The sequence below is a fragment of the Oryzias latipes genome, chromosome 6 (genome assembly GCF_002234675.1).
Source record: "Oryzias latipes chromosome 6, ASM223467v1".
Taxonomy (NCBI): Eukaryota; Metazoa; Chordata; class Actinopteri; order Beloniformes; family Adrianichthyidae; genus Oryzias; species Oryzias latipes.
The window spans coordinates 29,233,066-29,248,786 of record NC_019864.2 but is presented as its reverse complement, the minus strand read 5'-3'; the positions used below and the strand labels follow the sequence as shown (position 1 = coordinate 29,248,786).

The 15,721-nt window shown below is 43.8% G+C and overlaps 1 protein-coding gene across 1 annotated transcript in view; it reads left to right on the top strand.

Moving 5' to 3' along the window:
* The window catches only part of LOC101160234 (cat eye syndrome critical region protein 2), a 40,611-nt gene that overhangs the window by 19,571 nt on the left and 5,319 nt on the right, over nt 1-15,721 (top strand). Inside the window, exons 3-16 of the mRNA XM_011476491.3 lie at nt 1,424-1,607; nt 2,050-2,159; nt 2,327-2,407; nt 4,056-4,123; nt 4,854-5,014; nt 8,401-8,487; nt 8,590-8,737; nt 9,925-10,054; nt 10,529-10,566; nt 10,646-10,737; nt 10,836-10,962; nt 12,223-12,557; nt 12,676-12,819; nt 13,734-14,490. Coding sequence (XP_011474793.1) covers nt 1,424-1,607; nt 2,050-2,159; nt 2,327-2,407; nt 4,056-4,123; nt 4,854-5,014; nt 8,401-8,487; nt 8,590-8,737; nt 9,925-10,054; nt 10,529-10,566; nt 10,646-10,737; nt 10,836-10,962; nt 12,223-12,557; nt 12,676-12,819; nt 13,734-14,490 — 2,462 coding nt within the window. The remainder of the gene's footprint in view (nt 1-1,423; nt 1,608-2,049; nt 2,160-2,326; nt 2,408-4,055; nt 4,124-4,853; nt 5,015-8,400; nt 8,488-8,589; nt 8,738-9,924; nt 10,055-10,528; nt 10,567-10,645; nt 10,738-10,835; nt 10,963-12,222; nt 12,558-12,675; nt 12,820-13,733; nt 14,491-15,721) is intronic.

Sequence of the window (15,721 nt, the reverse complement as noted above, 5' to 3'; positions counted from 1 at the left end):
ATCAGGAACTCTTGAGTCACAGGGCTGTGGTGAGAAGTGAGACACGGTGTGGGGAGGGAAGCTGCTGAACCGCTGAAAATGAGCTTTCTCTTTCATTCCTGCACGGTGGGAGAAAGTGACGGGTCTGTTATTCAAATCCACAGATGTGTTCGGACTGGCGGGGCTTTCCCCTGTTGGAACCTCCCACTCTCCCGTCTCATTAGAAAACACTAAATAGGTGTAGAAGGAGAGATCCAGCCAGTTACAGGAAGACAAGCCGGCCTTATTGGACTGGACAGGCAGTGGCATCTTGGGGGTGGTGGCTGCACAGCTCTGGCCTTTTCATCCACATGTGAAATGCTCTGTCAAAGGGGGGGGGGTGAAGAAAACCAGCGGAGAGCTGGGGTGACGAGAACGGAGAGCCTGAAGCTGTGAGAGAAGAACACAGTGCTCTTTCAAGATAAGCCATTTTCTCTGCTCCCCATTCAGTGAGTGCCGGTGTAAAGACGGTCACAACCCCTGGTTCTTTTCTTCTGAGGTGGAACTAAGGAGTACAGAGTAATCTGCTCCACCTGTACTTGGCAGAACCCTCACAGAGCTCCAATACAAACCCAAACTGACATTCATCAAGAGTATATTTCGGGATTTTCTTCAGCTGTCATTGTGAAAAACTTTGCTTATGTTCATTTTCACATTAAGTCTCAGAAATCGCATTAAATAAAAAAACAAATCTCTGTCCAAACATTGAAGATATTTATTTGAAGACCCGTATTTTTTTTTCATATCGTTGTGAATAAGGAGCACACAAACAAAAGAAAAAATCGTTTGAAAAGGATCCTATTTGTGATGTACAAACTACGCTGGGCGGGGCCACAAGCTTCCTGCTCCGCCCCTTTCTGATGCATCCACCTGCAGACAAATAGATCCATGAGCGTCTTTGTTTTCCTCGTCTGGATCAGAGCTGTACGGCTCCGATATTGCTCCCATTTTTGTTGCACCCTTTATGTTAAATTGTGGTTGTGAGGAACTGTAAGCTAGTGGGAGAGTGTAAACAGAGAGCTTTCAGCAACGGGGAGAAGAAACAGGGTTTTTCGGGTTCTAAGTTCACTTTTTGGATTTGAATTTCCAATGAACTTCTGCTGCTCTGCAGAAACTATGTCCTACAAAACCACATAGGGTTTGGGATTTTGGCTAAAAATGGCATATTCATTATAAAAAAGATCAGAGGTAAGGTTTTGAAAATCGATTGAAATGTGATTGAAGTGGGACTTCAGGCTCTGACGTCTGCTAATTAAAATACAAAATAAACTTCTACAGGAGAAGGATCCCAAACGGAAACTTGACTTTTCTCCTCCGTTGTATGAAAATGTGATTGGGTGAAATCCCCAAACCAGACGTTCGCTCTGCTCAGCAGAGCAGAGTCTGACTCCGCTGTACCCTTCAGCCCCCAGACCTTTGGCGGTTACCTGGACGACATCATCAGCTACCGCTGGGAGCTGGAGGAGGGGAAGCCCAACCCACTCCGGGAGGGGCCCTTCGAGAGCCTCCTGCCTCGCACTCAGGTGGAGCTGCTGCATCGTCTCTGCGACTACCGGCTGGATGCTGCCGATGTTTTTGACCTGCTTAAGGTGAACTTCTCAAAAACAAGCATTTATACTGTTTTTTTTCCTTATAACTAGAGTCTATAGTTGAGAGTTGGATTCTTTAGGGGATTCTCCCTTCACCGTTGAAGTTACTGTACATTCTGATGTTTAGATGCGAACCTCATGGATCTGAAGAGGGGAGGAACCAGGTTCCTTATTCTTTCTTTAAATATCAGGTTTTTCTAACTTTTTATTCATCGTCTGCAGTTATTGATCCATACTTGACAGATATGCCTTCATTACATGCAGTATATTAAAAGTGTACACATTCACCTCAAAAGGCCAGATAGAATTCAGTTTTTGTTTCCTTCTGAAAAAGCTTGGCTTTCATGTGGTTTCTACACACACACTCCTCTTCTGATGCCGAAAGTTTCACGTCAACATCTACTTGGAGAAAAGCAGTGATTTATTTGTGGTTCTTTGTCAGGGTCTAGATGCAGACAGCCTGAGGGTGGAACCCCTGGGGCAGGACGGGGATGGAGCCCTCTACTGGTATTTTTATGGCACCCGTATGTACAAGGAGGAACCTGTGCAAAGGTGAGAAAACAAGCAACACATGCTTTTTACCTCAAGAAACCAACCAGGTTGCATTTATTAAAATGTATTAGACTGTGGATCCACTTGGGTGTTTAGAAAATGTCAAATGCTTTCAATTTACCACCAGTGAAATGTTTTTATTTATTCTTTGTTTTATTCTCCAACAGGGAATCTGATCTCTCAATGCCTGAGAGAAAGAAAAGGGGGAGACCCCCCAAAAAGAGAAAGTTTGAAGACGCTCATTTAAGGTAAGAAAAACTAAAAATATCAGCCAAAAACACAAAGGGAAACGCCAACAACCTAACCTGTTGTCTTACAGAGATGTACGAGGTTTGAGTTTTCAGACCTCCTAATGGAGCTGATCATATGGTGACCTTTAAAGGGCCTAAATATTTATCCAAATTTTTTCCACAGTCCAGGTGAATACTAAATTCTGATTGGCTGCAAAATGTCTAGTAAATAAGATGCCTAATCAGGCATTCACTATGTAAGGGTTAATGGCTGACAAAGTGTGCATTATCACCTTTTAACACACGCCGTGGAAGCCTGAACTGTCCTCCGCTTTCCATTGGAAGGTTGGACGAAGTGTGATAATTCACACTTCAAAGGCCATTAACCCGCTTATACCATGGTCACTTACAAAGAGAAAAATAGTAACCAGTTTTTAGTCCTTAATTCTGTTTTTTTTTCTCGATTTGGATGGCTTTTTTTCACGAAAAGCCGACTATTTAGATTCAGCAATATAAAGCTATAAGTTCACCTCTGTCCGCTTGTTTTGCTTGTTTTTGTCCAGATGATGAAGCTAGAGGTTGTTTTAAAGAAGCCAGCGCAGTGATACAAAACATTATGCTATGTGACCGGAACTACATTTTTCACCCTGCTGATGTCACTGTGGTATATAACTTTTTAATCCACACCCAGCAGCCAATCAGAATAGAGTATTCACCCGGACCATGGTATAACAGAAATGAATGGATAACGCGGAGGCGTGAAGCGTCGGACGTAAAGCGGACGGCGGTTACTTCTGTGAAGTCGACTCCTTTCTGATTATTGGCACCTTGTAGGGCATTATCTCGCTTATATATTCCATGGGCACTTATGAAAGGAATACATTATAAATCAGTTATTAGTACTCTAATCTTGTTTTTGTTTTTTTCACTGTACACAGACAGACGGTGTAACACATTGTCATGTTAACGGCTACAGAGGAATAATGTGTGGATGAAAGTGGTATTTATGCTGAATGTCATGTTTAGAAATCAAAGTGATCCAGGACTCTACTTGAGGACTTTGTTTCTTTGAAACGAACTTTTGCCTCATCGTCTGGTCAAAAACAAGCGGTAAGAGGTGAACCGTCTTTCTGAACTGACGCTTTGGATCTCTTAACTTGACATTTTGCACACAAACCACTTTCCTACCGCCGCTTAGTCCTCATACAGCAGCTGCAGATGAACGAGCTGGTGGTTCCATAGCTGTTACCATGACAACCACTGTGTATCAAATAGTTTGTTTCTAGTAAAAAAAAAACAATTTAAATGTTAAAAGTATGAAGATTCAAGTGCTATATTGTTTCAATATTAAATTTTTCTAAGTGACCATAGTATAATGGCCTCAGATATTAATGAACAAGCTTTATTATCATTACAGACTTGAGGTCCATTTGTCAAAAATAAACACAAAATAAATAAAAATTCATAAAATTATAAAAACAATAACATGAAATAACTGCTTCAGTCAATGACCACGAGCTGTAGAATCATGAAAATGGTGTGAGACGCTGCTAATTCCACTAAAAAACTGGTCCTATGGAGCAAATGTGCCATTATTCTAGAACAATCTCATATATTGTTATGCTTTGTTCAGAGTAATTTGGTTTTGTGTTCTTTTGTGTATCAGTGAGACAGAGAGTGAAGATGCAGACGACAAGTCAGAAAATGGGCTGGATGACTTTCCACCGAGTCCAGGTAAAAGGATTTCAGAGACGGCCGTTAGCCTGATTTATACTCAGTTCTGCTTCCTTAAGTAGTTCAGGAAAATCTGATTTTTGCTAAAGAGAAACCAGATTTTTATGTTGTGTGAGACGGTTGTGTTGCGTCTGACCGACATCCTGTTGTGGTGCTTATTGCAACATGGCTGTCAAAGCCCTGACACAGGAGGATTTGAGTGACTTTTTCAGAAGCTCAAACTTTGTCTGGAGTCCAGATTAATTTAGATTAAGAGCATCATAACCCCTCGATCTGCCCCCTTGTTGTTTGCAGTTTCTCCATCGGAAAGCGGGTCAGATCAGTGAAGAATTGATTAAGTTTGGGTCTTTGTGAGGCTCTTTAGCGACCCGAGAGCAGATTTTTCTCTCCAACTCCTTCTGGAAATTGTTGTTCAAACGGTTCTTGTTAAGATTACACATCAAGCCGTAAGAAAAAAGTCAGACCGGGGTGAAAATCAGATCAAATTCTCATCGTACTAGAAAAAATAGCTTCAAATATTATTAGGAAGCCAAGAAAACTCAAATTACGACTTGAGTTTTACTGTAAAAGCAGTTGTGATTGAGGCAGGGCTTTGGAACGCACTTTAAGTTATAAGCGCAACCAAAAACGTGCTATTTAACACGACGATGACTTGATTATCAAACGTGCTTTTATGACCTTTATCTCTCAGCGTCTTAACTTAACGGTCTGTCCCCTTCGCCGCTATCAGCTCGTGAAAGAGGCGCTTGGTCCCTGGTGTGCGATACGGAGGAGCAGTGGATCAAGCTGGCCGACAGCATCAAGGACAAAACATCCCCGCAGGACCGACACCTCTACCGCGTCATCAGCCAAAACTTCCTGCCCGAGATCCGCAGCATGATCGAGCACAAGGTCAGACCGCAGAAACGCGCCGTCATCAGTCTGCACTGCCTCGTTTCATAATGTCTGTCTTTGCACGTCTTTAAGAAGTGCTTTTATACTTTTTGTTAGATCTTCAGCCATGAGCGTGTCTGTCTGTCCATAGGCCTAAATCCGGATTTTTTTTTCTGGTGTTACATCAAATATATCGTCCTGTTTTGAAAAATGTACAGACAGGGGGGTCTGTATGGAATGTATGGAAGCAAAACCATTTCCTGCAGTCTTTCTCAGTGTTGCTCCGGTTCACTAGAGCTAATTCCAGTTCAGCTTCAATGATGAAAATTATGTTTTATCCCAACCGTTTCTTTTGTTTTGTGAAATCAGGGTCATGTTTTTTCAATAAAGAGGACGGTGATCTTTTATGTATTTGATAAAGTATGGGTTTAATCAGTGGCGCCATCTATATAACTAAATACACGCTCAGTTCGTTTTTATTTCTGGACAAAATAAGTTGCACCACTTTTAGATTAAAACTTAGTGGCGGTTTGTGGATAAATGTTTGAATTGTATGATTTTTTCTTTTTCTTTTCTTTCTTTTTTGTAAAGTTAGGCAAAATTTATTCTCTCCCAAATCCGTTCCATGTCATTCTGCTCTGAAGCGTTTGTTTAATTTGCTGTGAACGCAAATCTTTGCCTGATGGAGGCTAACTGGGCGGTGCTGACCCTGATAGCGGCTGACGTACACAGGCAGAAAATGTTTAACCTGAAAAGGAAAATAGTTGTTTGAGTTGAAGGGAAGTCGTGTTTCTGTTTGTATTCGGTCTCTGAAACACAAAAAAATGTCTGTTTTTCTAATTTAGCTGCTCTTTTATCCTGGAGGATGTTTGTGTGCTTGTCTTGATGTAACGATGTAAACGTAGGTGCGGCGTCGGCTTTATAGCCTGAAATCCTTTCTCCTCCGTGGGACTGGGACCGCTGTCAACAGCCATTTAACGGACCGCTGACGACCAGCAGGAGCCCACCTTGAGGCAGGACGGGGCCTCTTGAGTGACAGCTCTGCTGTGCCGGAGCATTCTCTCCACTTCTCTGTGGCGACACCAGAAGCCTTCTGCCTCGCGTGGGTGGGGGCTGCGCGTCTGCGGGGGTAAAAATCACAGAGCCTGGGGGAACACATCAGCGGCAGAAACGGAGCGAGCTAATGAAACGTGGACGCTGCCGCGCCACACGTCGCAAACAGGAACATCTGTGTTTCCTTTTATCTTCTTTCCGTCTTGCTCCCCGCCCACTTCTTCCTTCCTCTTTTATCTCCACACTTGCACGCCATTCGCCGTTCTTGCGTAGAAGCTTGTCCGTGTTCGTGCAACAGATGTTCGGCTTTGGCAGAGGGCGTCCTCTGTCCCGGTCCCTCCGTTTGCTTGGAGTGTCTCGATCCCTCCGTCGGTTCCAAGCATCCACATGTTTGAGGAGAAAGTCTCTGCATGCAGGTTGGGACTCGGCCTGATCATTATCATCATCCTCAGGGAGAGGAGAAAGATCACAGATGGACCAGAGCAGAAAAAAAGAGCAGAGCTGGTTACTCTAAAAGTCGTCACGTCACACGACTGCACGCATGTTGGTCAGTTTGCTGTTCGGGCTCATAGAGAAATGTAACAGGAGTGCAGTCTTCCAGTGTCTTACATTTAAAAATGCTTTTTTGTTATATATGTGAAGCATTTTTCATTCAGTCTTTGGTCGACAAATTCATTCATCTGCCAACAGACCATTCAGGTGCTGGTTACTCTCAGAGGGGGGTGGGGGGCAGTGTCAAACGCAGGTTTTCATCGACAGATCAAACTACATCTAGAGTAGGGCTGCACGATATAAGGAAAACTCGCAATATGCGATCAATATTGCGATGACAATGTAACTTGCGATAAATGAACAAATGGCAAAACAACCCAAAGCATCATTTCTAATTTCACTGCTACAATTTAATTTAAAGAAGAGTCAACATAACTCAAATTATTCCATAACATCCATAACAATGACCCTTGTTTACATAGGAGGCAAACATCTAACATAAAAGTGCTCCAAAACAAATAAATAAATAAAAAAGCTCCATCTGATTGGTCAACAACGTGAAGGCGTCCATCCGATTGGTCAAATGCATAAAGGGATTTATTTGAGTCGTTAAATACTTCAAGCTGCCATAAGATTGTTTTAGCACATTTAAGGGAACCATTTATTGCAATTTCCACCGATTTTTGCGATTGCGTATTGCACAGCTTGATATCGCGATAACGATACATTTGCGATTTATTGTGCAGTCTAATCTATAGTGTGTCGTTTTGTGTTGCTCTAGTAGGGTTATGAACTGATGCATCTTCAGTTTAGTCTGTTGGTCGTCTTTTAACAGGAAACGAGCAACAGGATCGACTTTCAGATTTTATTTTTTTGTTTTTATAGACCCATTCTGATGAAGTCTGGTGTTTGTTTGTGTCTTTAATGTGTTCCGTTTGCTTTTTTCTGACGACAGATCTACAGAGAATTAAGCTCAAAATTTCTTTTCAGAGTTTTTTTCTTAAGGAGCAGGGCCATAAGCTTCATGGCAATGGGGAGGGGAAGGGGGGGGGGGTTGCTCCGAGCCAACAGTCCCACCTACAACTCAAAGGGAAAATCCAGCCGCTCTGCAGAAACTATATCCAAGACAACGACAGCCAATCTTTGATTTTTGGCTAAAAACTGTATCATCACATTAAACCCTTGTGCCATCTTAGATGACCCCCCCCTTCTATTGACGTCTTCTCCCTACTATGACAAAGGTGGATAAAGGTGGAAAGATTTCATGTCATCCATGGACACCAGTGAAGATCACAAATCATTGAAGAAAAAAGGTTCAGCGCACTGTCTAGAGGGTCTAGATGACCCAATGTTAAAGTGCTTAGGATAGCACAATGGTTACGAGACCACTGGGGACGCTTTGAAAGTATAAAGTGTTTTGGAGCTGGTTCCCATTGTCCATCTCAACTAATTAACCCCCCCCCCAAACTGTAAAGCTGCTCCCACAGTTTAGTTTTTCATGCTTTATAGTTTTTTATTTGATCATCTTCACTGTTTTATCTATTTTAGTTTATAGTCTTTCATCTACCTCATAGTTCTTACTCTGTTCACACTTTTGAAACATTTGCTCGCTTGAATATTTCTCCATGAAGCAGATTCCAGAGCAAACCTTCTATTGATGCAGAAAACTGTTCAAATTCATTCCAGCACACTTTTGGGTTTTTCACTTGTTTGTAGGAATGACGATGCGTTGAGTGAAAGTTTTCTTGTTTTGCCAAAAGCTTTAAGCTGGAAATCGTGACACAGGATAAATGTACGTCATCTGGGATCACCAGGAAAAGAAGAGGCTCACATTAATTCTTGACCTCTTTCTTCTTCAGGAACAGGAGCTGAAGCAGAAACTGCTGGATCCGCCTCCAGTCCGCATATCGCAGCGTTTCTCTGAAATTCACTTCAAACGGGAGGAGGTGGGTCACGATTCGTTTGCTTTTTGTTTCTTGTTTGCTGAAACTAAAATGCACGGAAAGACCTAACAAGATAAAGAGCCTGTCCTCCGTTTGTTCATCCAGGAGGGTCCTGGGGTCATCTCTGACGAGAGGAAGAAAGACGAAGAGCTGGACAGGCAGGTCATGCTGGCCGAGCAGCGGCGAGAGGAGGAGAGGATTCTCCAGGAGGAACGTCAGAGGGAAAAGCTGGAGAAGATCAAAGCCGTGGAGGGTAACTGGAGACCACGGTTGTGTCCGAATTTCTTCCCTAATCACTCTATAGCGCGTTCTTCATTTTCTAGTGCTGTCTAAATCTTCAATTCCAAAATCTAGTGCCCTAGAAATTTCCCAGAAGTCTCTGCGGAAAACCAGTCTGCATCAATGCTCACTAGATCAGCGATTATAGACCACAATGCATTGCGTCGGAACAATTTTTGCCCAAATAATCTGTTTAAATGTATTTTTTTTTTTTACTAAACCATCGACGTTTTTATCTTCAGAAGACAGTGGCTCATAAATAATCGTCGCAAAACGCTCAATTGGATTTTAACTTTGTCAATGACAATCAATGACATCATATCCGCAGTAGTAGTAAGTAATGAGCGCTGTGTCCGAATCGCTTTTAAAATTCAGGGCTACATCGTTTTTTAGTAGTTATGGGTGGGAGTTGGGACACAGCCCACGTCTTCCACTTCTGTTTGTACACAAAACATATTTTTTTAAATGCAGCCGTAACTGCAGAGAGCTCGCACTGATAGGAACCTCCTGGTAAACGCCGGAGAATAGAAAAGGGGAGTTTGTGTCAAATAACAGGAAGAAGCAACACTTCAGCATCCTTTCATCAGAGAACCTGTCAGACGCGAGAGGCAGAATGGAATGTGACGGCCAGTCTTTCCCTTTTTCATTGTTGGAGCTCAGCTCAGGACGGCCCAAAGAGAGGCAGTTTCCCTGGAAGGCTGCTGATTTATGGCACATGAAGGAAACGTCGAAGCTTCTACTCACAGGATCTCGTGTCATCTATCAAGGGTCTCAAGTAGCGACGGTGCTGCATTTGAAGAGCCTTATGAATGCATTATAGATGAACAGCAGGACCTGTGTGTGGACTGCATATGTGGATTCCTCCCTCAAAGATCTTTAATCCACTCAGCAGGGGGTCTGGCAGGCCCCTCTGCCTTTCATGTTGAAAGATAAAGCAGTGATACATATGCGCTCATCTGTTCCGTTCTTTTGATCAACCGGGCCCACGAGAAGTTGGCTGATGAATCGTTCCCTTTCTGCTTATCTGAGCTGCTGACAAGCACAGTGGATTTTCATCAGCTGTTTTCAGCAAATAGAAGTTCAGACTGTTACTTTAGGGCCTGAAAAAGCAGCTTTTAAAAGATTTTTTTAATTACATTTTCATGAAATCTTTTCTCTCAGATCGAGCAAAGAGGCGGAAGATGCGAGAGGAAAAGGCCTGGTTGCTCTCTCAGGGCAAAGAGCTGCCGCCTGAACTCCTGAACCTGGAGCCATCTTCACCGATCGCCAGGACATGCAGGAATAAAGAATTGTAAGAAACTAAACACCTTATTCTGTCTTAAAAGACCCTCTCTGATTATTTTCTTGTACCATTTCGAAAATGTTCCCAGTGGTGATAGTGCTGTTTTTAACCAAAATGAAGAGGGAAAAAAACTGTTTTTTTTTCTGGGTCATAGTTTCTGCAGTTATTTAGAACCTCACCTCTGACTTGTGGGTGAGACATTTGCCCATAGCTGAGATTTCGGAGCGGGGAGCTTGAGGCCCGCTCAGCCTATTTTCTATAGAAGCTCTTTTTCAAACGGCTTTCTTTCTGCTCCTGAGTCACAACAATTTGAATAAAGAAATACTCAGAAATGACCTTTTAAGCTGACATTTCTTTAGCTATGTCTTATATATTATATATTACTCTCAAAATGCCTCAAGTACTTGGTAAAAACAAATTTTCATCAGAGTGGGTCTTTGAAAAAGCTCAATTTTTCATAAATTATATTTCTTCACTTTTCAGCTACGACATTGACGACGACTACACTGCTCTTTACAAAGGTAGGATTCCACAATCTTTTTTTTTGCTCCATCTTGACTGATACATGTTCTAACATCTGATCTGCCCCCTAATCTTCAGTGCTCGAGGCCCTAAAAGCTCATAAGGATGCTTGGCCTTTCTTGGAGCCTGTTGACGACTCCTATGCCCCCAATTACCATGAGATCATCCAGGTACAAATGGAGTCATTGTCTCTTTTCCGTACTAGCGACTAAATGACCACCAAATCTGTCCTGTAGTATCTGTTTTTATGCTCTGTCTCTGTGGACAGACTCCCATGGACCTGTCCACCATTGAGAGGAAGCTCAACGATGGGAAATATGTTGCCAAAGAGGAGTTTGTGGCCGATGTGAAGCTCATGTTTGAAAACTGCGTTGAATACAACGGAGATGACAGCGGTAAATCTTTTCTACTTTTGAACCAACAGTTGTTTCTTCTATGTAAGCACAGACCAATTCTACCAAATTCTCCTAATTTTGTGTTTATTGTGGGAAAGAGGTGTGAGCATTCGATGCCGTGAAGTCGCAGTGTGTGAAAGGAAAGGGGCCGGTCTCTGTGGGGTTTTGGGGCTGGGCCCATTGGAGCTTTGACAGTGATTAATGGGGGGTGATTGAGTTGTGCTCGACTGCTGCGGGACCTAAGCCTGGCAGTGCCGGAGAAACATCTCGGCCCCTCGGCCTCTTGTCTGCAACCATCCATTCAAAGGAAAAAAGTCTCCCCGGGGATTTGGAGGGGGGAGGAGCGTAGTGGGGTGGCTCAGTGAAACGGGGTCAGCCGACGCCCTCTGACCTATTCCCTTAGCTGGGAGTGAGACTGAGCTCTGTGTGATCAGGTGAAATTAATATTAGTGTGCTTTTCTTCAGCTTCTGTTTGGGAAAACGTGTGGAAGAAGGTTCAAAATCAGTTCAACTGAATGAATTTAATTTGAACAAAAAAAAGGTAGGAAATTTGAAAACAGTTTTAAACTCAAAAGAACACTGGAAATATTAAAAAGGGGGGGGGCTTTCACAGTAAACTATACCCAAATATATGATCATATATTACCTTTGGAACACTAAAGAACAGTTTATCTGTGAAATGAGTTATTTTCGCAGCTCGTTTTTTTGCCTCAAAGTAAGTCGACCTGATCTCTGAGGCTCCGCCTTGCGCTCCTCGTAGGAGCCGCCCATTTAATGACTTAATGCTAGAGTCGGCCTCGGCAGCGTTTCCGCGTTTTGCCCACCAAAACAAACAACATCTGAACTTTTGACTGATATTGTGAATGTAAACGGAAGGTGTTAAGCCGATCACAGCTAGGTCCACAGAGAAAGTGTGTGTGTGTGTGTGTGTGTGTTTGCCTGGAGAAGGAGCTGGCGGCGCAGACTCTTCCTGGAAGGGGCTGGTCCTCACTTTGTGATGTCACAGTGTGAGAACCCACTCGTTTTATGGTGGATTGGGAGGGTTAGCGTAATGGATCGGTGCTAGCTGACCTGAAAAGCCGCCTTTCTCCACTTCAGAATCATCCGATTCACGGTAATCGTGTAAATGGTTGAAGAGTTCCGGCACGTCAAAGACTGTGTGTTATGTAGGGATCGCCAGTCCAGTGTTAAAGTGTTAAAGTGTGCAATAAGATGCAAAAGACCTGAGTTTTTCCATAATATTTTAACATCTGTCCTCAGAGTACACCATCATGGCGGAGTCCCTGGAGCGGTGTTTTAGCCGCGCCCTATTGAAACACTTTCCCTCGGAAGACTGCGACACGGATGAAGAATTCCACGTCAGCCGAGAGGAAAAAGAGCGCAAGGACAAGAAACGAAACCGCAGCAATAAACACTCTGGACCCGAGAGTTTGATCAGAGCGACGGAGCAAGTCCAACGGAAGAGAAATTTCCCCGGGGGCAAAGGCAACGGCCCTGCCGAGGAAGAAAACCACAGGAGAGCTAACGGTCCCGGCTACCCTCTCAGCCAGCTTCCCCAGCAGCACCCAAGAGGCATGTACCACCCCGGGCAACAGGTATCTACTGGTCACAGCTACTTGGTTTGGTTGTTTTCTCTTTTCTTCCAAAAGCTTTTCTACACTTTTAACTGTTTTTTGTTGTTGTTGTTTTTTCTTAAAACAACCTTTTCTACAGTTTCACCACCATCCAGCTGGTCCTCACGGACCTCACATGTATGGCCAAAGAATGACGATGGATCCTCGTTTCACATACCCGGTTCATATTCCCAGACATGGAGACCCCAACTTGAGCCACATGTCTCAAAGCTTTAACATGCAGGTGCAAACTCAGTCTCCTGAAATGACAATGTGTCGATGTATGTTGAGGATTGAGGGTGTGAAATTAGTTTCTATCTTTATTTTGATGATTTATAGACCCACTCCGATCATCTTTCCATCTGTTACCAATGGGGTTCTGTTTCTTAATGATGATGCAGTTTTCAGCCAAAATAGGACAGTTTCTTCAGCGTGGCAGGACTTAATCAGAAATTCACCTTCAATTGTTGGCGGGACTGTTGGTGTAATAAAAACCCACTCCCCTCCATTGCTGAGAGCTCATGTCACAAAAAAAAAACTGTCACCACGTGATGGGGAGTCAGAATCTTCCAAATTATATGCTGCTGCCCGATTTTTGCCGCTGGCAGCCTGCCGCCCCGGGGTATATAAACTGTCTTTACCAGGGCCGCCCAATTCCAGGCCTGGAGGGGCGGTGTCCCACTGACCGATGTTAAACAAAATCGCCTGGTCACCATAAAATTACACTTTTTTTTTTTTTAAATCGATTCCGACATCTACCAGGTAGTCTTAGAGCCAGCCAGCTTACAGTCCCTCACATACCCAATTTTTATATTATTGGTGCAACTAAAATGGCGAGCAGCATCGGAGCTATCCAGCCGTACAGTTTAGATCCAGATTCCAGCTCAGACGAGAGAAACAAAGGCGTTCATGGATCCCAGCGTATTTTCTACGTCACAAATATGATCTTTTGTCACCAATGTTTTTATTCTGCTCCTGATTCATCACGAGTTGAATAAAAAAATACTCAGAAATGCAATTTTAAGCTTAACTTCCTTTATTTATTCCTCCATCATCACAGAAATGCACAGTTTCTTATGGGAGTGGGTCTTTAAAATGTGAGAATGGATCAGAACAGTATGAATAAACCTAAATATATCATCTTTTTCTCCCCCCTAGCATCATATGGGTCCTAGGTATTCTATGGGCCCAAACCCTAATCAGCAGCAACACTCTTACATGGGGCCGGCGTCATTGGGTCCGCGACCTATTGCCCTTCAACCTGGACCCCCTCCTGAAGCCAGCATGTATCCGTCCCACCACTATCCAGAGGGCCACCCCATGCATCCTATGGGCAACAGGTTATCGGGTCCTGAAGGACCGTCTCAGCACAGCTTCTCCGGTTTGAGGCCTTCCGGAATGGGCATGCCAAACATGTGGCCTGCTCGCAATCACCAGGGCCCAGACAGACTGAACGGCATTGGGATGCAGGATCCCAACCTGGGGAACCAACGCAATTTCGCCTACGGTGGAATCCCCCCTCCAGCTGGGCCCAAACCGTGGCCTGAAGCCGCTGGATACCCTCATCCCTCTTCCAGCGCTCAGTATCAAATGTCTGGAGCAGCCGGCTCTTTGGGACCCATGTCCTCACACCCCCCCGTCCCCCATCCAGACCCTTCTGGCCGGACTCGCCTGTCGTCTATGCTGGAAAGCCCAGAGATGCTGGCTATGCAGCAGCTGTCAGCCTCCTCTGGACCCCCTGCTGGTGCCCCTCCTCAGCACAGAGGCAACTTTCAGCAGCCAGGGCCCCCATCAGGAGTTGGCAGCATCCCAGCAAAACAGCCCCCCCCTACCCCTGAGGTTCAGCTGCTGCACCCAGCCAGAAACAAAGGGCCAGACAGCCACCCTGCTCAACCGACAGACGTGGACCCCAAAGGTAGCGTTGACCTTCTTTTTGCGGTATTTCCGCCATCTTTATTCTTCTTCACTGAAATCCTAGTTTGCTGTTATTTCCAAACAGATCTTTTTGTTGCTTTTAATGCTGTCATGTTAATTAGCACATCCCACACAGTTGTTCCCTTTTCTCTGTCGAGAGCGCCATGCAATTTGATGTGATTATTTTCACAGTTGGTGTCAAATTAAATATTCATCGATTCAGTTCAATTCCTGCTTTTTTGATGATGCAGAACAGATGCATGCTTTGAATTCAGCTTCAGGAGCAAAGGTGTTCATCATACCGTTTGGACAGTTTCAGTTGGATGTCTTGGTGTCCTCCCCAAATGTTTTGGAAGGTTCTAGAGAGGAACAGTATCTCAAGGGCCGGTTCATACGCCAGAGCGATTGACCATCGCGTCAATGGTCTGTACCACAATTGTGCAGTCTAGCTTATACTAAGGTTGGCTGGTTTTGCTTCCAACTGTCCACGGTAACTGCAATGAACTTTTGAGTGGCGTTTATACTTTTCAAGCCTGATCGCGCAGTGGTTTCCAGTGTTTCACTGCTTTGGTCATTTGTTTAAAGTGATATATAGGGAGATTTGCAGAGAAGGTCGGTGGTACATTAGATGTTTTGTTTTTTTGTGGTATTATAAAGCCAACATAAATAACTAAAACAGTTGAATTTGAAACGATTTTCCAGCTGCTCCATGTCTTAATCGTATAAAGCTGAAGTTCTGGTTGCATTAGAAAGTAAATATGCAGTGAAAATGTTGTTTTTTATTTTTATTTTTTTGAACTGAGCCAGAATGACGTAATGTCTAATCCCTCTTGTATCAAGTATGCAGTTATAGCGGCTGTTTGTAAAATCCTGGGATGTGGAAATGGCGATTTTTCTGGATTGAGTTTGCTCCGCCATCGCGTCTTCTAACCACTTGAAATAAGTTCAGGTTGAATGGCGCAATATGCACGCCATTCCACTCCCAATGGCTAAGGATGTCATCAGCTTGTTTGACATTTCGCAGCGATTGGGGCGATTCCGTTCAAATCAAATCCAATCAAACTGTATTTATAAAAAGAGCTTCTCATATATTGCGCAACTTGAAGTGCTTTAACATTTAGAACACAGAAAAACACAATATTACAATAAGTATTGGCAGAACAAAGCCTCTCTATAAGTTTTGGTCCTCACCTTAGGGAGAACTAAAAGTCCAGCCCCGGACGACCTTAAGG